General features: G+C 42.0%; 1 protein-coding gene across 2 annotated transcripts in view; it reads left to right on the top strand.

Moving 5' to 3' along the window:
* The first annotated feature begins 582 nt into the window (after positions 1-582).
* Positions 583-22,269, top strand: part of AGMO (alkylglycerol monooxygenase) — a 265,665-nt gene continuing 243,978 nt past the window's right edge. For both annotated transcript variants that reach the window (XM_074943355.1, XM_074943356.1), the window contains exons 1-2: positions 583-1,094; positions 6,177-6,307. In XM_074943355.1, coding sequence (XP_074799456.1) covers positions 966-1,094; positions 6,177-6,307 — 260 coding nt within the window. In that variant the 5' untranslated portion in view covers positions 583-965. The remainder of the gene's footprint in view (positions 1,095-6,176; positions 6,308-22,269) is intronic.

Below are 22,269 nucleotides of genomic sequence, written 5' to 3' on the forward strand. Positions count from 1 at the left end.
CCTGGTAAATGCAGCCAAGCTCAGAAACAGAAAATCAAAATATGTCTAGAGATTAGAGCGAGTAAAAAAATGACATTTTTCCCCCAAAATTATTAGTCAACATTTTCTGATTTTCCAAATATGTTGTTCACTCTATGAGCAGATCAACCCCTTGCAAAATAGTGTGGTTTCTCTCTTTAAAAGTAGCTGAGAGCTCAAAAATGTAGACATGGGGGCACTGGACCTGTACTGTCAGTGACTTTTTGAGAAACGAATGGGCCCGGGAGCTCATTTGGTAAGCCCAACGGGCTATGTCTGATACCCAGAAGAAGGGAAATAATTTAGTGTAGCTGGAGCTATAAAGACAGGTTTCAGAGTAGCGGCCATGTTAGTCTGTATTCGCAAAAAGAAAAGGAGTACTTGTGGCACCTTAGAGACTAACCAATTTATTTGAGCATAAGCTTTTGTGAGCTACAGCTCACTTCATCGGATGCATCACGAAAGCTTATGCTCAAATAAACTGGTTAGTCTCTAAGGTGCCACAAGTCCTCCTTTTCTTCTTGGAGCTATAAAATGTGCCCCCAAACTTGCAACAACAGAAAAAGCTGGAGCTAAACGCTAATTAGTCACTGAGCAATTAAAGGTTTGCCATTCGAAAGGGCTAAAATAAACAACAAATCCAACCGGAAGGAGAAATCGAGAAACTAAACGTCGCCTTGTCTCTTCTTTTTTATATCCGAGGCCTTGGGGAGCGTGTCCTGCGTACTTCCCAGGGCAGGCCGCCGGTACCGGCCGTGTGTGCTGGCCTGGAGGAGAGGAGAGGGGAGGGATGAGGGAACTGCAGGCTCGGGCTCAAGCGGAGGGGGAAGGGAGCGGGCTGCGGTATTCACTTGCTCAGCGGCTTGGCTTCCGCCTCTTCCCCGCGGACGGACTTTCGCCCCGGGTTTCTCTCTCCCCTCTCTATCGGTAGGGAGGCAGCCGGAGCCATGGACGGCCCCGCAGCTCCGCAGGGAGGCCTCTCGGGGTCCCAGCAAGTCCGCATGATGTTCTATGCCCTGCAGCCCAATGAGAGCTCCTTCCCCAGCCTCGAGGAGGTGCCCGATTATGTGAATAAGGTGAGAGCACGGCGGGGAGCTGGGCTAGGGACAGGAGATTTCGCTCTGCCTGTCGTCTCCCTGCCCGCCCTCGCTCCTCTGTCTCTGTGTCCCTTGCATCCCCTTGCCTGCCCCTCTCTCTGTGCCCCGTGCCTGGCCTCACCTGCCCCTCTCTCTGTGCCCCGTGCCTGGCCTCACCTTCCTCCTCTCTGCCCCTTGCATCCCCCTGCCCGCCTCTCACATACCAGCTGCCCTTTACAGCCCTTCACTCTTTTCTCTGCTTGTTCCTCTCTCCTTGGATTTCACCTGCACCTCAGTATTACCAAGCCCAGGCTGTCCAAAATGAGTCTACCTCCCTTCCCCCAATGAGTTTGCCATAAAAATAATGAGACTTTAAAATGCTGCCTTTTTATTTGCCTTCTAGTTTCTGAGCCTTTAGGGTGCACTAGCTTCCTGTTTTCAAGCTTTCTGCAACCATGGGGGCTAGGAACTTTTATTGTAAATGAAAGCTGAGATTTCCATGCTATCTCTTGGTACTAGCAACTGAGGTTTTAAGAGAAACCTCAAATATTGTGAGACTGGTGATAACATTGCAAGGTTTGACAATCTGTGGATATAATGGGTGAAGAATTGAAATGGATAGCTTTAATATAAGGGGAACAGATATTATTTTCTCATAAGGAGTTTGAGATAGTACTGTACCCTACTTCCCAGAATATGCAGATAGATCTCTCTGCCCTGAAGAGCTTGCCACCTGGCTGGGACAAAGAAGAAAGCAAAAGACTATTTCCATTTAAAATAATGAAGATAGTTAAAATGAAGGAGAAAAAGAAGCTTTGGGAGAGTCAGCTCAGACTTGTTTGTGCCATGCACACCCCAGCGTTAGTTAACTTTCAGATGATCTATTCCGCCCCTAGAGCTAGTCAAAGACTTGCTGTACCAGATGCTAGGGATGGATTATTTATTATTTTATTATTGTTATCAGTAATGCAGGAGCACCCAGGAGCCCCAATTCGAATGGGGCCCCATTGTGCAAGGCATTACAAGTAAGTAGGCCATGACTACCCTAGAAAAAGTTTACCCCTATAGCTCTACCTCTTAGTATAGACACAGTTTATGCTGGCAAAAGAGTGCTTTGGCCAATATAGCAAAAAAATCTATATTGGCAAAAGCATGACGTTACAACTGCAGTGACGCTGGGGCTTTTCTCAATATGTTTTGCAAAAAAATTACACCCTGCAACCAATAATGGCAAAAGTTTCTATGCTGGGCATAGTAATGACAAGGCCTTTCCTTGAGGAGCTTACAATTTAAAGGATAATATAACAGGTGGATGAGACAGCAAGCGATTAAACAAACGGATTTTTGGGGGAGTGAGTGCAAAATAAAGTACTTTAGTACAAGCAAGCTTGTACAAGGACTTGGAAAATTTATCAGACTAACTTACGCGTTTCTGCGGGAGGGACTCATCCAGTTGGCAATGCCTTCTAAATCACTTGAGTATCTCCAGCGCTACTGCTGCTACTGATGAGTAGAGAGGGGGAACTACAAAACGGAGTGCTGGCTTCCTTTTAGAACATGAAGCCTAAACCTATTAGCTACTCCTACCTTTAATATCCGCCTCTGGTTATAGCAGGATTCTAAAGTAGTGCTTTGTGGAGAGCCAGCCCCTGTTTCTCACCAAAACTTCAGGCAAAAGAAAGGGTGTTTGGGTACCATTTGGGACACTGGCCCTCAACCATACTCAGGGGTCCATTTTTCCATATCAGTTTGTAGATAACTGAATTTGGAAATTCCTCTTCCCCTTAATTACCAGAAGGAAAAGGGAAAATTCTGTGTACCTTTCTTCCCTCATTTCAGGGTATCTGGAGTGTTGCAATATGGAGTGGTGGTTTCTCTGTGCCTCTGTGAAGCTTCCTGTCTAACATGGGTGTAAGAAGATGGGGTAGACTCGGCTACTCAACCCTTCTTCCCGGACTCTATTTCTTGGGTCCTCTCCTGGTCCCACAAATGGGCAGCTCTAAAGCTTGACTCTGCTTCTGCTCATAGCTTTCACAGCAGGCAGCAGCACGCTCTGCTTCTGCTACTTTGAGAAGGTCTGAGCAGCAGCAGAGGCGCTGAATGTCTGTGTCCAATCTCAGGAATACGTAGTACTGCTGGTCTCAAGTGTTCAAAAATCATGAGTCGGCCTCACCCCTGAAAAAATCATGAAATTGGCTTGAAAAATTATGAGGGTTTTTTTTGAAAAGTGGCTTTCTTTTCATTTGCTTTCTGGTTTGTGTGTCTGTTGAGTGCACTCGGTTCATGTTTTCAGGCTTTTCTGCTCTATCATTAAAGTTAGAAACTTGTATTTCATTTTAAGTGAAAGCTGGGATTTTCATGTAATAAGCTTACAGGAGCTGAGACTAAGAAAACACGAAATACTGTGAGATCTCAATAAAATCACAAGAGTTTGCACAGTGAATATAATATTCCACCAGTTTACATTTGGTTCATATTGAGAATATTATTTTGCATCCAGAAGGACTTTTTTAAAATGACACTTTAAATTCTGCAGAAATTGATGATTTAAGTGCTCACTCAACAAAGATAGCTTCCTCCTGAATGCTGAGAGTGGACTGTTCAGGCTACAGATGAAGGCTAAATGGAGTTCTTATCAATCCCAAACCCACTTACAGTATTTCTGGTGGTGTGGTGGGCTAAAAGGTGGGAACTGGAAATGGATGGGGCGAGGAAAGCACTTCTAGAGTTTGAAACCTAGGTTAGTTGATCTCTTCAAACTGCTTTCTGACAACAACAAGATTTGTGGGAGGAACAGCAGTTGACTTAGATTCAGACGCTCAGATCCATAAATGAGAACTGTTTACTGGCAAGCTTCTTGACTGGCAAGTGGGTAAGACAATATGAATGGTGCCCCCTCTGCCTGTCTGACATAGCACTCCCTGTTTGACAACCAGGGAACACTGTCAGATGGCTGCGTGTGACATAATCACACAATGGGAAACAGATGCTAAAAGCGGTAGTTGTAAAGGAGTTGCAGTAGTGACAAGAGTGTACAAAAGTCAAATATTTTAAGCAGCGTAGTTGTTGGCAGGTAAAACAAATAGCTATGCACAACGTAACCATATGTTTCCTATTTACCATTCTCCCTTCATCCTTTAAGGTTCCCCCAACTGGTGTCCTTCCCTGGGTCTATGCAATTTGCAGTGCCGCACTTGCTGCTCCATAGCTTAATCCCATACTGTAGTATGAAGGCCCGGATCTGGCTCCTGGTATTGAGGTCAATGATCCCTTACAAGGACTGGGCCTTTAATGAGCCAATTCTTCTCCCAACTGTCTACATACTCTCTTTTTTAACTTGTCATTGAGCTTTGGTTAAGAGGACGGGAAATGTTTGATACAGCTATTTTTCTAACAAAATGCTATATTTTTAATCATATCTCAGAAAAAAATCATGTTTCCTATTTAGTATTGAAGCAGGTGATGCAAAAAACCAAAAAAAGGGAATATGGTTTTATTGAGAACTGTCTAGGATTGTTGTATTTCAAATCAAAAATATTTATGACTTATTGGTCCCAAGTTATCAATATTGTATGTACCTGTTTAGGTTTGTTCCAGGAAGGGGATCTTTGAGGCATTCTGTTGGCTTTCAGTCATTGGGTGTCCATTCTTTCCAAAAGGTTTCACATTATAATTTAGAGTCCAGTCCTGCAAACACTCACTGCTTGGCATAGTGCTTTAAAAACTTCATTGCAACAACTCAGGTCATAGTCAAGGCCTATATATTCCACTACTGTGGAATTTGTCACAGAATTCTTCCCTTCCCTCATATTTGGGAAGATAATATTAAAACTGGGACCAAGTGTTGCGTTGCCTTCTTGAGACTTCCCACAGCAGGGAAAAAATATTTCTGAGTGGTTTAAGCCACCCACATTCACCTTGGTTGGCAGTTCATGCTGTATCCTAGTGAGGGAAGTGTAAAGGTCTGTCTTGTTATCTATTTGACACCAGATCCTTTGGGCAGAGACACTCATCTAGTGTGCTTATTCCACAATCCCTGCCTGCCTCTTGTGCCTCCCCAGTGCCAAAAGCCTCAAATGACCCGTCCCCAGCTGTGCAAACCTCCTGTTTCATTCCTGACAGCATCAGTAATAGAGGTATAACATTTTGTGCAGCAGTACAAAAATCTGCTGTGCATTGAAAACTGGAAATGAGGGGAGAATATAAAGCAAATTGAATTCAATATAAACATAAACAACAGGCGCTGTGAATTAAACTCTGCCTTAACAGTAGCAAATAATGTGTCCATTTAAATGTTTGCAGGATTAAGTCTTTTAATCTGGGCAGAAATAGCTGATGGCACCAGATCTGATTTTTTTCATACTCTTGAACTCAAACAGTGACCGCACAAACTTAAGCAAGCATAATCATAAGTTTATCTTAAAATTCAAGTTAAAATCAATGGAACTATGCCAATGTAAATTTTTAGTTCTTCAGTGTTTGGTATCTTGAGGTCATTATTTTTTTCCCAGTGAATCACATGGTAAAATGCCCATTCATTCACTTGCAATCTGAAGATGCTGCTGGTATGGCTGGAAAAGGATTTCGGCTGTACAAAACAATCTATGGCTCTTACGGAAAAGTTCCTGTAGCCAAAGTCAGCACTATCCTCCCACCTCCATTCAAAAAGACTAAATGAGAAATCATGTCCTATATGGAAGTACCATCCAGAATGAGACCATCTGGAAAATTTGTGACAATGTATATCAAGTGTTTATATGTACACAAGGACATGCAATAATCAACTCAAATTTGATTACAAATCAATATATATTTATTCAACTTTTCACAGATATAATTTTTTTTATTGTTCATATCCATTTTTGCCATGAGTATAGTTAAAATTTTCACACCGTAGCCCATTACATCCTCTAGACAATGATAAAGAAAAGAAAAGGCTTGGGGAGGACCATTCTAAAATGTCATTGTGGTATCTTCTAACATACGATGCTATTCTGAGTAACCTGCTTGCTATGGTGTTCAGAAATTTATGCAGAATTCAGTTTGTGTTGTAACTGCTCTTCTCCTCAAATCCCTTTTCAGGCTACGCCGCTTTTCCTTGTCTTGATGCTGTTGGAGTTTGTTGTCAGTTGGGTTTGGAAGCATCAGGCACCAGGGCGGATCAATGATAGCATAACTTCTGTCTCTGCAGGAGTCCTGTCTCGACTTCCAGAGTAAGTGTGACTGCTGTATTGGCTTTATTCATTCCTCATTTGGAGGGAGGGGGAAGAATTGCCTTATAAATATTTTAAAAGGTTGTAGTTAACCCAAATTAATTAGTCAAGAGGTGGATGCAGCTTTGCCAAAAATTGATTTTGCATTAACAAGGTGTAAATTTCTTTCTGAAATGTAACAGTAAATTTAATATTTAAAGGATATTAACCAAGTCCAACTCTATCTTGAAATCTGTGGGGCTTCAGGTATTGAGGAATCTGTGACTTTGGCTAGGGAGACTGCTTCTTGTGTTACAATACAATGTATATTTAAATCTGTTTTCTTCTGTTAGCTCTCAGGCAAAAGCGAAAAAATATACATATCTTGTTTCCATTGGTCTACTAAAAAAGAAACGTACGTTGAAGTAATAAGGATAGATGATAGATTTCTCAACATGGGCCTGATCCAGTGACCATTGAAATCAATGGGAGTCTTTTGTTTAACTCCAGCAGGTTTTTCATAGGTTTTTAAGGCCTGAAGAGACCACTGTGATAGTCTAATCTGACCTCCTACATAACACAGACCATAGGACTTCCTTTTATTAATTCCTGCTTTAAATTCAGTAGCTGTGGTTGAACTAGACCATATCTTTTAGAAAACATCCAAGCTTGATTTTAAAATTCCCAGTGTTGGGCGGGGGGGGAGTGGGGAGTGGGAGGCATAGCTCAGTGGTTTGAGCATTGGCCTGCTAAACCCAGGGTTGTGAGTTCAATCCTTGAGGGGGGCCATTTAGGGCTCTGGGGCAAAAACTGGGGATTGGTGCTGCTTTGAGCTGTGGGTTGGACTACATGATCTCCAGAGGTCCCTTCCAACACTGATATTCTATGATTCTATGATCCATATGCAAGTTGTTTCCTATGATTGGTTACCCTCATGGTTAAAAATGTGCACCTTAGTTCTAGTCTGAATTTGTCTAGCTTCATCTTCCAGCCATTGGACTTTGTTATATCTTTGTCTTCTAGATTGAAATGATCTCTGTTATCTAATTTCTGTTCCTTATGTAGGTATTTGTAGACTGTGATCAAGTCACTCTTATCTTTTCTTTGATAAACTAAGTAGATTGAGTCCTTCAGTCTTTCTCTATGAGGCATAATTTTCAGTTCTTTAACCACTCTCATGTGTCTTATCTGAATCCTCTGATATTTCAACATCCTTGTAGTGTAGACGACAGAACTGAACACAGTGTTTCAGTAACACCACTAACATCAATGTCAAGTACAGAGTTGATTTAACCTCTTCTCCTGCTTCATATTCCTTTATTTATAAATCCAAGGACAGCATTAGCCCTTTTGGCCTCAGCATCTCACTGGGCACTCACATTTAGCTGATTATCCACCATGACCCCAAGTTTTTTCTAGAGTCATTGCTTCCCACGGTAGTTTCTCCATCCTGGAAGTATGGCCTACATTCTTTGTTCCTAGATCAGGAGTTCTCAAACTTCATTGCACTGCGACTCCTTTCTGACCACAAAAATTACTATGTGCCCCCAGGAAGGGGGGCCGAAGCTTCGCTCCCCCAGGTGGGGGGGTCAAACCGCGAGCCCCACAGTCCTGGCGCAAAGCTGAAGCCCAAGGGCTTCAGTTCCAGGTGGGGGACCTGTAACCTGGCCCTGCCGCCCAGGGCTGAAGCTGAAGCCTGAGCCTCATTCGGCACCGGGCAGTGGGGCTCAGACTTTGGCTTCAGCCCCGGGCCCCAGCAAGTCTGTGCCAGCCCTGGCAACTCCATTAAAACAGGGTCACGACCCACTTTTGGGTTTCGACCCACAGTTTGAGAACCACTGTCCTAGATGTATGAGTTACATTTGGCTGTATTGAAGCACATGGGCCAAGCAGTCCAGATCATTCTGTATCAGTGACCTGTCCTCTTCATATTTATAACTCCCCCTTTTTTTGTGTCATCTGCAAACTTAATTAGTAATGAGTTTGTTTTCTTCCCAGATGTTGATAAAGATGTTAAATAGCATAGGGCCAAGAACTGATTTCTAGGTGATCCCACTAGAAACACAGCTGCTCAGTGAAGATTCCCTGTTGGCAGATACATTGAGTTAGACCGTTTTTAATCCCTTCAATGTGTGCCATGTTGATGTCGTATTGTTTTAATTTCTTAATCAAAATGCCATGTAGTACCAAGTCAAATACCTTACAGAAGTCTAAATATGTTTTATCAACACTATTAGCTTTATAAACCAAATTTGTAGTTTCATTTTAAAAAAAGCTGTCTGGTTAGTTTGACAAGATTTATGGCTATGGTTTTGGATCAGGTCCCCAGAAAGTATGGGCTACATGTGGTTGTTTGTTTCAGTTTTCAGGAGCAATAGCCTTAGAAGTTGCCATTTAAAGAATTAAGCAGATACATAGAGGATATCAGGTAGCTCTTTCCCAACGCTGCCTACACAAATCGGAAATATTCAAAAGAAGTTTGCTTAATTATTTGGTTGGTTATTTCATGTTACTATTTTTTCAAGATGTTAATTCTATCCAACCTGCTTTGTGTATCAGTTTTTATATAAACAAGAAATTCTTTCAGTAATTGATGAGCAGTGAAAATGACTGTACAACTGAGAAACCTCAATCAGATCTTATTTATGAAATAAATGAAATCAATATATATTTTCAGTTGGAATTAATGTTGTTTTCTAGAGATTCATACACATCACAGATTTACCAAATCAAATAACTGTATTTCTGATCTGGAAAGACCAGGGCAGATTATGATGAAGGTCTGGGTGTATAAGGAAGTTAGCAGTTTTGGTACCATGGTATAAGGAAATTAGCAGTTTTGGTACTATGTCTCATTTTTATTTTAAGAGCATTACAATTCACCAGATTCATCCATCCCTGCAAAAAATATTTATTAAGAAAAATTGCATTGTATGCATATAGCTCAATTTTGCAAGGTGCTGAATGCTTTCCTCGCAGTGGCACTCAACATTTTGCAGGATTTGGCTCTGTGAATGCTATGCACGTATTATTTTGCAAGGATGGGAGAATTTGGTGAAGTGAATGACCACTGAGGACACTCAGCACTTTTCAGGATCTGGCCCTTGGCACTGGCACTGAAGTGAATAAGCATACTGTACTAAGATTCTCATCCAGCTCACAGATTTAAAAATTTTATTAAAGTTAATGTTTAAAATCAAATTTACACAAGTTAAGAGGGAAGGTACGGTACATCTGGGGTCAGGCTTGGGTTATGGGGGATTGCAAGTATTGGTTACAAGGTTCACGAGGTACATACATATCACATAACCAGCATAGATCCAGATTGGGGTGTGGTCGGCATTCTCGGTTACTCGACCCTGTACTGTCGGTGTTCTGTGACGTGTTCCATGTAGATGTCTCTGAACTACCTGATGGTGTCGGACACCATGAGCTGTCTCATGAGCCAGGCGTAGCGTTGACTGACTCCGCATGCTCTCAGTACCGGCTCGTTGTGGGGGTCCCATGTGCCCAGGGCTCCCACAACCAGGGCGTGGATCTGGACCTTGTAGCCCTGGGCTCTCTACTACTATGTGAGATCTGGGAACACTTTAGCTCTTTTCACAGTTGTCTTTTCAAGCAAGAACTGTGAAAGGCTTTTAGCTTTCTGAGAGTACATTCACAAAGCAGTTACAAATCATAGAAGTTAGGTGTTAATTGCCAGTTTCTAATGATGAATGCTTGGCCTAACACTGTTTTTATCAGTTAAAGGAGCTATGGACATTAGATAGACTAAACAGGACAGAACTGAAAAGGAGAACATTCTGTCTCCCTCCCCATCTGCCTTTTGGTGGTGTAAAAGAATTGGGATTAAAAAAAAAAAGAAAGCACAAATTTGTTGCTGAGCTTTCCCCTTCAGTCAGTCCCTTTTCATCAAGAAAAGGGTAGGGAAATCTGACAGAAACTGCTAAAACAATATTTCAGCAGAACCCACAGCATCAGGGGAAATCCTAGTGCAAATCATTAACAGCTGAGGGTTAGATTAACACACCATTGATTGTATCCTCTCCCAGGGACTAATTTTCATTTTCTCAACTAGCTGAAATGGTTTGCCACTTCCTTAAAAAAATCTGTGGTTGAAACTAAAATGGTGTGCTTCATTCTATTAATCCATTAGTTAGAATGAAGCTTCAAATGCGTCATCACAAAGAGGTTTTTGGATTATGGGGAAAATGAGAAGTCATGAAAACCAAATTCAGTCTCTGAGCATAGTTTTCCATTCCACAATCTGGGTAACAAAAGTGTAGCAGACCTGAGGGAAAAGTTTTTATTCTGTGTTTTGTACTTCATTGGTAGAGAAAATGAAAAACACAAATTGTGGGAATTATATAGCCTGTATATGGCATACTATATAATTTGTGTATAAGGGAAAAATCTTATCAAACATGGGAGTGCATCTTGCTTGTAATCCCCCCCCCCCCACCCGACTGTGCAGCATGTAATAGAGATGCTTGTCGTGGATATACTACTACTTGCAACGTAACCTGTACGCTTTTTAAAAAAACAATTGTTTCCTCATACTAAGTATGATATTTGATGGAAAGTAGTTTTTTGGGAGGTAAACTGGATGGACTTATTGAACTTGATTCCAATGTGAATAGAAGTTGCAAAATTTTGTCATTAACTTACATGTAGTTGGCCAAAAAATATTTTGAGAACGTTTATCATACATAATTATTTCCCCCAACAAACTGTTGCCAGGATGCCTGTTTTTTTTTTTTTAAAATATATTCTCCCAAGAGAAGTCTTATTCCAGATATAAATATCTACTGACCAAGTATGTGTATTATTTCTTACTGATCCATTTCTTCTGTTAAAGCAGCAGAATATAAATCAATTCAAAATGTGTTTGGGGGATAGGTACATTTAGGTAGGTACATTTTCAAACTAGTTGGAGAACTCCCAATTTGATGTGCAGCTCCACACCATTCATTTATATACACACACACACACACACTCTCACACACACACACACACACAGTTTTTTGTTGGTCATGTCTGCAATGGAATTTTCCATTCCAATGAGAAAGGTACAGATTATCAGACTTTTTTTAAACAGAGGAAATTAAAGTTATTTGAAATATTGTTAACGTCCAGAAAAAAGAGGGGAAAAATGCCTTCTGGATTTTTCATACCATTATGTGTTTCATAAGATTTTTGCACCTTATTTGTGGTGTAGTAGGGCTATATTTCCTAAAGTTGTTGGTATCTCATATTCTAACCAATGCAATTAATTGATTTTTTTACCAAAATTGTGCAAATTCCTTTTCTCATGTAAAATTTAAAACCTAGCAAGCATAATTTCCAGACTTTTACATGTCAAGGGGGCTTTCTCCTCCAGTCTTTCAATAGTGGAGATTGATGTAATCTGAAAGTGTGAATAAGTGAAACTCCATGCCATAATGGTCAAAATGGAGTAGACAATCTGTGCCCTGAGAAGTTTCCATTGATTTAGAGGCAGTGAGCCTGTGTACATACATGTACACATGCAAAAGCGTGTGCTGGATTTAGAGGGTACCTTAAAACAGAACTTGGTTTCTAAAACATTTGTAACTCCTAACTTGTTGATCACTCCTACTAGAGGAAAATGTGCAATTTTCAATTCCCTAATATTTTTGTTTCCATTTCTCTACTTATTAGCTTTACCCTGACTCAGCACAAAAGTTACATCTGTTTAACTAAAGACATATTTCTAAATTGATCTAGTTGAACTGATGTGTAGACAAGCTTAATTTGATTTAACTCTGGCTTTTACTGATCTAGTTTAAGTCAGCAAGGAGCCGACTTGAGCTAAATTGATACAAGCTAGAATTAAGAGGGTCTGTGCAAAAGTTTACATCAGTTTAACTAAATCAATTTAGAAATATACCTTTAGCTAAACTAATGGAACGTTTTGCAGAGACCATGTCTTAGAACATCAATCATTGTGAGTAACTGCATGTGAGCCCAGTTCTGTACCCATTGAACTCGATCCCATTCTTTCCATTGACCTTGGCGGTTGCTGGGTGGACCCTGTGTTTGAAAGAAAGCCATTAGTTCAGTTTGTTCACACACATGAGTGTGTAGGAACACAGATTGTGAGCTATATTTACTGGGATTTGAGATGGGTTTTTATTTAATACCGCTTTACCGCTCAGAAAACCCACATTCCAGCCCCTCCTCCCCAATCTGTTTTCCAAACCAGGTTATATCACACTGAATTATATTACATATGTTCTTGTTCTTCATTAAGATAAATTGGCTCAGTCTGCGTACTCTGCAAAGATGTAATGTAATAACTATATTTTTGTACCAGTGTGTAGAGTACTTCACTGTGTAAAACACAATATATTTACTAGATAATGTATTAAGCACAGTCAGTATTCCACTAGATGGAGTACAAGAGCAGCAGTTTTAAAGGAGGCCAACCTAATTTGCTGGGTCAACATCCCGAAGTTCTGGAAACTAGAAAAAACGATTCCTTAATTATTTCTAAAATCAAACAGTACAATTTAAAAATAATAGACTTTCCGAGCTGCATATAACAGTGTGAAAAAAGTGAACTGTGGCTTTTTCAGACTCAGGAGCCTGACCCAAGCTGTTGATTTAGAAAATCCACATGAACATGTAAATATTTTTTCCTCATTTCACCATATGACATAAAATAATGATTCATTACAGTTATTTCATGACATTTTTAAAAAGCCGTTACTCCTTTTTGTGGTCTTGGAAAAGTCACATGAATTTATTCTGGGCTGAATGGGACATGTCCATCCCTCATTCCCAACTGGTATAAGTATATGATACTGGGGAATGCCATGTGCCTGATTCTGGTCTCACCTACAAAGCATTGTAAGTCCATTGGGTTCAGTGGAATCACCTCTGATTTACAATAGTGAGAGATCAGAATCAGGCCCCAGGTTGAAAGAGATACTGAATGAACATTGCTATTTCTATAGCATCATATATGTACATGGAGCTCATATATAAATACAATTATTAAGACAATTCTCTGTGCAGGATTGTAGTCTAGGAACCCATCCTGCAAATCCTAAAGCCTTTTCTAAACATACAACTTGTGCCAGTTACACCAGTATAGTTAAAGCAGTACAACCTCCCTAGGCCTACGCAGTTTTGTCAACAAAAGTCAGCTTTTGTCGACAAAACAGCGGAGGTGTACACACTGAAAAGCCCCTCCCGCCGATGTAACTTCCCTGCTATGCTGACATAATAAAACCACCTCGACAAGTGGCATAGAGATTTTTGCGATGTAGTTAAAGCAACACAGCATCAGTGTAGATACTGTGTCGGTTATGTCACCCTAATTGGCCTCCAGGAGGTGTCCCACAAAGCCCATCTTGACCACTTTGGTCAGCAGTTTGAACTCCACTGCCCGGAAGGTACACAGGTATGTGCCCTTCCCCCCCCTCCATTTAAAGCCCCAGGAATATTTGAAATTCCTCTTCCTGTTTGCTCGGTGTGCACAGTTCACACAACATCTTCCCAATTGACCATGCCTATGCTACTCTCCTGCTTGGAGCCCACTGGAGCTATTGGATCTGCTGAGTCTATTGGGAGAGGAGGCTATGCAGTCACAGGTTAATTCCAGTTATTGGAACTTTGATACCTATGGGCTGATTGCTAGTGGATGAAGGAGAAGAGGCACGAGAGGGACATGCAGCAGTGCCATGCTAAGATCAAGGAGCTGGGGCAGGCGCACCAGCAGGCAGGGGAGGCTGCACGCCATCCTCAGCAGTGACCCCACCGCCACCGCCAAGAGCCCCTTGGATACTTTTGGGGGACTGGAGGCAGCGGCCAGTGGACTCTACCCCAGTGACGAAGTGGTGGAGGAGGAAGTGGAGCATGTGGCAGGGTCGTCCGGTGGTGTGGCAAGTCAGGACCTCTTTTTCACTTCAGAGGGGTCTAACCAGTCCCAGCACTCTGGCTCTGGCACGCAGGTTGCAGGAGAGGGGTGCTCCGGTAAGTGCTCATTTTGCTTTGATACTGCACGGTGAGAGGAGATTGCGTACTTTGTGTACTTTGTTATATGGTAGAGGAGGGATAAGGGACAGAAAGTAACAACAGAGCCTGTCCATCTATGCAGTGGGGACATGGTGGAAAAGTTTGTTAATGTTCACGGGGATGTCCCGGGAATTCTCCATAGAGATCTCTAGGAAACTTTCCTGTGGGTACTCCGCAATTCTCTGCTGAAGGCTCTTTGGAAGAGCTGTCTTATTTCTTCCCCCACCGTAGGAAACTTTGCCGTGCCACCTGGCAGTTATTTCTGCAGGGATCAAAGCACCACACACGTGAGCAGCGTATGGAGTTGGTCTGAAGCCACACTCTTGCAGGAGATGCACCCTTGCATCCTGGGTTACCCTTAGGAGTGAAATACCGGGTTTGATTACCCTAGCCTGTGGAAAAGGGTACCAATATTCAGAATAGTCTCCCTAGCCACTTGTAGTAACTGGCTTAGCAAACCACCGTTTGTCCCTTCTTGCCCATTCCCCCTTGCCAGTCCTCCCGCCCAAAACTCCCCATATTTGGGACTTACACCAACCTGTTTTCTAGTCAAGGGACAGTGAGAAAGAGGTGTGTGTAACTGTCTCTGTTCATTGTTTCTTTGTCTTCTGCAGATGTGCCCTTGAGGACCCACTCCTGCACACCAGTGGAGCGCCTTCATCAGATAAGGTGGCGAACCCGGAAGAGTAAGGAGGATATGTTTCGCGAAGTGCTGTAGTCAACAGATGCAGCATATAATGAAACGAGAGTGGAGGGAGACAATTAATGAAAGACTGAGGCTGGATATCCTGGAAAGGACACAGGGGCAGGAGTGGATGATAAAGCTCCTGGAGGGCCAGACAGAGATGATGAAGTCTCTCATTACCCTGCAATCTGAGCACATCCATGCACAACTTTCCCTGCAGCTACTACAGAACTCTGGTCCATGCCCTCCCCAAATTCCCCACTGCATTCTTCACGTGTTCACGGCTTCTCTCAGTACCCCATGCACTCCATAGCTAGGGACTGGTCTCCCAACGAAAGCTGGAGTACACACAGCTGTGAGAGCCCTAACCGTGAGACTGTTCCTCATTCAAACATCCTCAGTTTGACCAAAAATTTGTGTTTTGTCCTGTTGTCAAACTTAAGTCTTTGAAATAAAATGAATCTTTATTTGTGGCATACACACATCAATCATTGCTAACATTAAAACACGGTGGCTATAGGTAGGAATATTTACGTAGTACAATTAACATTCAGAAATCAAGCACTATGGAGTAATTCAAGATGGCAAGTAAACATTGCCTGGCCACATGCATCACATAAAGACATGTTACTGAGAATCATGGTCAAAATGCTGCTTCAAAACCTCTCTGCTTCGAATAGTCTTCCACTGTACCCCTCTAATTGCCCTTGTATCTGGCTGCTCAAAATCAGCAGCCAGCCGATCAGCCTCAGTGGTCCACCCCGGGGAAACTTTTTCCCCCCATTGCTTCACAAATATTATGCAGAGCACAGCAGGTCGCAATGACCATTGGAATATTTTCCTTATTGAGGTCCAACCGGCCAAAAAAACAGCACTAGCCACCTTTTAATCGGCTAAAGGCACATTCACTGGTCATTCGGCACCTGCTGAGCCTGTTGTTGACGCACTCCTTGCTGTTGTCAAGGTTCCCAGTGTAAGGCTTCGTGAGCTACAGGAGCCATGGGTAGGCAGGGTCTCCCAAGATCACTGTGGGCATTTCCACATCCTCCACTGGAATCTTCTGCTTTAGAAAGAAAATTCCAGTGTACAGCTTTCTATACAGACCAGTGTTCCTAAAGATGCATGCATCATGCCCCTTCCCTAACCATCCCACACTGATGTCAGTGAAAGACCATGTGCCTGAAAGACCATGAAGAAGTAACTTTTTCGGTTGATGTACTTTATCAAAAGATGGTCGGGGGTCAAAATTGGGATATGTGGTCCATCTGTCACTCCTCAGTTAGGGAATTCTATTGCCTCAAAGCCAGTGATTATTTCCTGCACGTTACCAAGAGTCACAGTCCTTTGTAGCAGGAGGCAATTAATGGCCCTGCATACTTGCATCACCACAACCCCCACGGTGGATTTCCCAACTCCAAACTGATTTGCGACTGACCGGTAGTCTGGAGTTGCCAGCTTCCACACAGCGATGGCCACTTGCTTTTCCACTGTGAGGGCAGCTTTCGTTGTGGTGTCCTTGTGCCGCAGGGCAGGGGTGAGCTCCGCACACAGTTCCATGGCAGACAATACGGCAGGCATCACTGATCTACTCTCTTTTTCTCAACTCATGGAATAGTGGGGGACCAGCCATGTCGTGTTCATAACACTCATCACCATACTGGCCAGCAGCTCAGGATTCATGCTGTCAGGCAGAGGTGGTGGGTGCACAGTTTGCAACATCGCGAAACGATGTAGGAAGCCCAGGTAATGATGAGACAGAAAGAACTGCATCATGAGATGGTGATCTGTTCCCAGAGGTCCTAGCGGCAGAGATTGACAGAGGATGGCGAGTTGCACAGTGGGATAGCTACACACGATGCAACGCACTCTCTGTCGATGCGAGACCAATGGCTGTGGACATGGTCTGCAGACTCAAGCAGTGTTGCATGGACGTGCACAACTGATGTTCTTAAAGCGACTTACGATAGTCAACATAACTTGCGTAGACTTAATTCTGTAGTATAGACATGGCCCTATTGTGGACACAGTAATATTGGTAAAAATAAGCTTATACTGGTAGAGCTTACTCTGCACAGGAAAGGGAATAAGCTATACTTGTATAAGCATATATATATACTGGTATAATTGTGTCTACATTAGTGCTGTACTAGCATAACTGAATTGGTACAGAGTGGCACATAGTAATACCAGTACAAAGACTGTGTAGACTTATGTCAGTAGGCTTTGCTCACATGAATAACAACACTGAAGTCAGTGGGACTATTTATGAGGATAAAGATGATTTGCATGAATAAGGTTTTTAAGAGTTAGGTGTTAAGTTATACATGGGATAGCAAGAGATGACAGAGGTATGTGGAAAGAATGAGTTTTATAATAATAAGAGATCATGAGAACCTTTTATTTCTTATTCCCCCAAAGTTTATATACTATTGTTTTTTTATTCCCTCTTGCTCTAAAATAAATTAATAATAATATATTAAATTAACAGTTTGAGAGAGTGAAGTCTGACGGGAATAGGTGTGGTGGAATGGAGGTCAGTGCTGGAAGACAACAAACTATAAAATAGAAGATCTGTATGAGTACTCAAACTTGCCACATATTTTACTTTGTTTTGCTTTGTGATAACATTTTTTTCCTTTGAGGAGAATTGGGAATTTGAATTATTTTAGGCTAAAATTCCAGAGAATAAAATCATATTGGAGCAGAGGCTTTGGTTCAGCTTCAGGGTCTAGTGCAGTGGTTCCCAAACTGGGGTTCATGAACCCCTGGGGGTTCGCGAAAAGTTACAGGGGGTTCTCGGGGAAAAAAATCCCTAATGGCAGACAGAGCTGTCCCTAGGGACCCTGGGCAGCATGGGGCCAGCAGCCCGGAGCCCCTGGACTTCCAAGACCTAAGCAGATCAAAGCAAGTGTATCTATCACACTGAGGAGACTTAAACTTCAAGACTCCTTATAAAAAATGGAAAGGGAGGTGGATATTTTTGCTGTTTTTAAAATTAAATAGGCAGCTAGTATTGTTTTTAAAATTATTATGAAGAACAAGTTTAAGCTTTGTTGTAACGTGAGTTGTTTGCCTGGACTGCTCAAGGACTGAATGCTTTTGTAGGAGGAACTCTTTGAGTTGGCTTCTTAAATCCCTTCATGCTGTTTCACATCTGATACTCCTTGATGAAACATAGGAGCCTTGTCTTACAACAGGCTTATTCAAACTGATACAAGCTATGAAAGTGAGATCTTGGAAGAGTGTTGCCGTTTTCATAATGTAATACAAATACTGTGATGATAAATAATAATTAATAGTGTGTAATAAGCATGTCACAAAAACAAATTTTATATTTCCAAGATCACTGCTTTTATAATTTATACTCTGGTAAAGGAGAATATCCCTGGAAATACTCATTTTTAAGGGGGGGGTTCGCGAGACTTCACATTTTAGTGAAAGGGGTTCACAGGTTGTTAAAGTTTGGGAACCACTGGTCTAGTGGGAACATTTTTTTGAAAATGTAGGGTGCTATTTCCTGTAATCAAGGGCTTTCCAGAGTCTGATGATGATTTCCCAGCTGTATCGTTTTGGTGAATTGTTTTTAGCCTTGGGTTATTTCATGACTGGTTTTCGCATATTAAGAATGGGAGAGAATCATATTCATCTTGCTGATAGAAAACAGGGAATAGAACTCCCATAACTCCCTCCCCCCTTCCCTCCACCTTACAAAAAGTTTGGCTTTGTGCTAAAGTGTGAAAAAAGCCTTGACTGTAGTATGTCAGGCATATTTCAGCTCGATTTGTGTCAACCCTAATAAGTCAGTTGACAGGGTAATAAATTGGGTGTCTGTTCAAGCCCTGGCACCTGTACAGGAAATAAAAGGGGATTTCAGTTGCAGGCGGGTTCACTTTGTTTTGCAAATGGAAGTTTTCACAAGGCTTCTCCCTCTCCCTCCCTTTTAGTGAAGTCATATTATTAAAATGTTTATTCCAATTTGAACTGGAGCCAGTTTTTCATCTGGAAAAGAAAGCTCCATAGTGTCTTTTGAAATGTAAAGCCCTAACCTTTCCACTCCAAAACAAAGGCTTAGTGAGCTTTTAATTATTCATGCATCCTGATGTATAATACGTGTCTGAGTAATTGCAGTTTATTTAAAAGAAATTGTCTTTGTCCTGCATTTTGAAATTCTGCAGTGCTGTCGCTTTGTTTCTTCCTGTAATTGATTTGCATGGTTGATCTTCACAACAGAAGCATGGAAATCCTAAAAAAGCCCCACAAATATTAACATAGCCTCCATGATCGATTTCAAAATTGCTTGTTTCATGATATAATAAACTAGTGGTTATTGAGGGCTAGCTTGCAAGATAAGAGGTGACCGTGCTAGTTACACAATATTGATAAGTCCTCCTTCCCTGGAATAACGTACATAAGTTTTTTTACCTTCACTTCTAGCGTTCTCGAACTGTGGGTTGGGACCCCTCTTTTAATGGGGTTGCCTGGGTTGGCATTAGACTTGCTGGACCCCGGGGCTAAGCCCCACCGTCCCGGGGCCGAAGGCCAAGGGCTTCAGCCCTGGGTGGCGGGGCTCGGGCTTTGGCTTCGCCCCCACCCCAATCTAAGGTGGTGGGTGTCGGGTTTAGCCTCCCCCCCACCCCAGGGATCATGTAGTAATTGTTGTTGTCAGAAGTGGGTTGTGGTTCAATGATGTTTGAGAACCACTGACTGAAAAAAACCAGACCAAAATAGTTAGGAAAAGTTCATAAAAGGGAAGGGAAAAGGGGAACTGGAGAATGCATAGTAATTTAAGTAATGTTAAGGAAATTGGTTTTAGTTAGCCTTGAGAAACAAGGTATTCACAAAAAGAAAAGGAGTACTTGTGGCACCTTAGAGACTAACCAATTTATATGCATCCGATGAAGTGAGCTGTAGCTCACGAAAGCTTATGCTCAAATAAATTGGTTAGTCTCTAAGGTGCCACAAGTACTCCTTTTCTTTTTGAGAATACAGACTAACACGGCTGCTACTCTGAAAGGTATTCACAATAAATTTATTTATAATGCTAATGGAACTTATGGGCAGTGTGTGTAATCTGTCACCTTCTGCGCCCAATCCTGAGAGGCTGTGGATCTGTTGCAACTCCTAGCTTGAGAGCCTTGCTTTTTAGTTCAAGCTATAAAGTCTCTGAAGGTCCCACGTTCAATACATACCACCAACCAAGATGGTAGCTGTCCTCTGGATTTTCCTAGATTGTCCCCTTGGGATCTGCACTGGGAAGGGGATATCTGTGCATGGATTTCCCTCTTCTGCTCAGATGGTATCCTTCTTCTACTCTCCACACACACCCTGCTGCTTCAGGCCCCACACAGGTTGTTCCACAATGCTGTGGCCCATGCTAAGGGGAGGGGGGAAGAGGGTGCACATTATCCCCTCCCCTGGTCCTGTGGTGCTTGCTAGACCTTCTTGCAGGGAGCCAATTGACTGTCTTTCCCCTGAATAATGCAGGGATATCTCTATGAGGGGAGCTGCATATGTGGATTGTGACTTCATTCCCCAGAATTTTCTCTCATGTTGCTTTTGTTATCTGGCCCAATGGGGACACGATGGTTTAGAGTGGACACTAGTTTTAAAACAAGTAGCAGTAGCTTAAAGTAAAAGACAAATGGAATTTTCAAATAAAAAAACAACAACAGAACCTCTCTGATGATTCGGGTAATTGGATAACAGGTTGTCTGTAATAGTAAATTCAGCAGAGGTGCTCAAAATGAGAATAGATAAGTCTATGGAATATACAGGTTAGGAAAGACCTTCTCTCTCTCTCTCCCCCTCTCTTAGGGTTTCATGCTGCCTGATGCAGAAGGCTGGACTCGATGACCCAAAATGGCTGGCCTTCGGTTGCAACCCTATTTATGATTAAAAACTATAATATAATTATGGGAACTAAACTGTCTTCAATGATTTTAAGAAGTTGAACTTAGGGTTCAGAAAAAAGGAATTAAATCTTAAAAACTTTGAGCAAGCTTTGAAAGTTGTAACTGAATACTAGGTCTGGACTTTTCTATTTATCACACTGGAAAAGAAAAAATCGAAAATATTTAGCTAAGCAATTTCTGATTCTTCTGAATTATATACTGGTATGATGGATTAGTCTTCATTAGTTATGGTAATCAACTAGTGTCATGTGCTGTAGATTTGTGGTTTGAGCATAAAGGAAAAATAAGCAGATTCTGACTTCTAGTGAGAGTTGTATATTAAAAAAATGTGTTGCCAGGTTAGTTTGAGTTTTTACACCTTGGCGTCAGCTCATGGAACAAAAGGGCTCCAGGGGAAATGCTGAAAGTTGATCAAAAATGGAGGAAATGTATCAGTTCACATGTATTTGGATGTACTGCAGAAGCATTATATGTTAATAAAAGGCAAAGAATCAAGTGAGAAAACAGTATGTAATAACTGATATTGTATGTTGCAAGAGGTGTTTTAAATTTCCTGGTCATTGAAAAGATGTTAAGAAATACCTTTTGTGTGTGTGTTTGAATAGCATCAGTTCCCTTCTGACCTGTTGTGAAGGTGATTAAAATTTATACTAAACCTTGCATATGCCTCATATTGCAAAAATCTGGTTTGAGACATAAAATCATCTTTAGAAATATTTCTGTTACATGGCTCTTATGAGAGTTAAACATGTTCCAGGTGCATCTGTTGCTACTTCTGGGCATAGCTAAAACGTTTTTGAAAGTGGCAGGTACACCTGCCATTGCTGCTTGCAGTGAAATTCTCAATCTACCAGCTGCCAAAGTGAGGGTGAGCAGACTTTCTGAAGTGAGAAAACAGGACAATTGTTGCAGGGATAGAGGTGAAGTGCAGGTGTGTTTTGGCAGCTGATGATCATAATTAAGGCCCTACCAAATTCACGGTCCATTTTGATCAATTTCACAGTCATAAGATTTTTAAAATAGTAAATTTCATGATTTCAGCTATTTGAATCTCTACACAGTGTTATAACTGTAGGGGTCCTGACCCATAAGGAGTTATGGGTGGGTCGCAAGGTTATCGTGGGGGTGTTGTGGTACTTCTACTCTTACTTCTGCGCGGGTGCTGGCCATGGCGCTGCCTTCAGAGCTGGGCAGCTGAAGAGCGGAGACTGCTGGCCGGGAGCCCAGTTCTGAAGGCAGAGCCACCACCAGCAGCAGTGCAGAAGTAAGGGTGGCGTGGTGTGGTATTGCCACCCTTACTTCTGTGCTGCTACCTGCAGAGCTGGGTCCTCAGTAAGCAGCCACCA

Source organism: Natator depressus, chromosome 2, assembly GCF_965152275.1.
Source record: "Natator depressus isolate rNatDep1 chromosome 2, rNatDep2.hap1, whole genome shotgun sequence".
In the NCBI taxonomy this organism is placed as follows: domain Eukaryota; kingdom Metazoa; phylum Chordata; order Testudines; family Cheloniidae; genus Natator; species Natator depressus.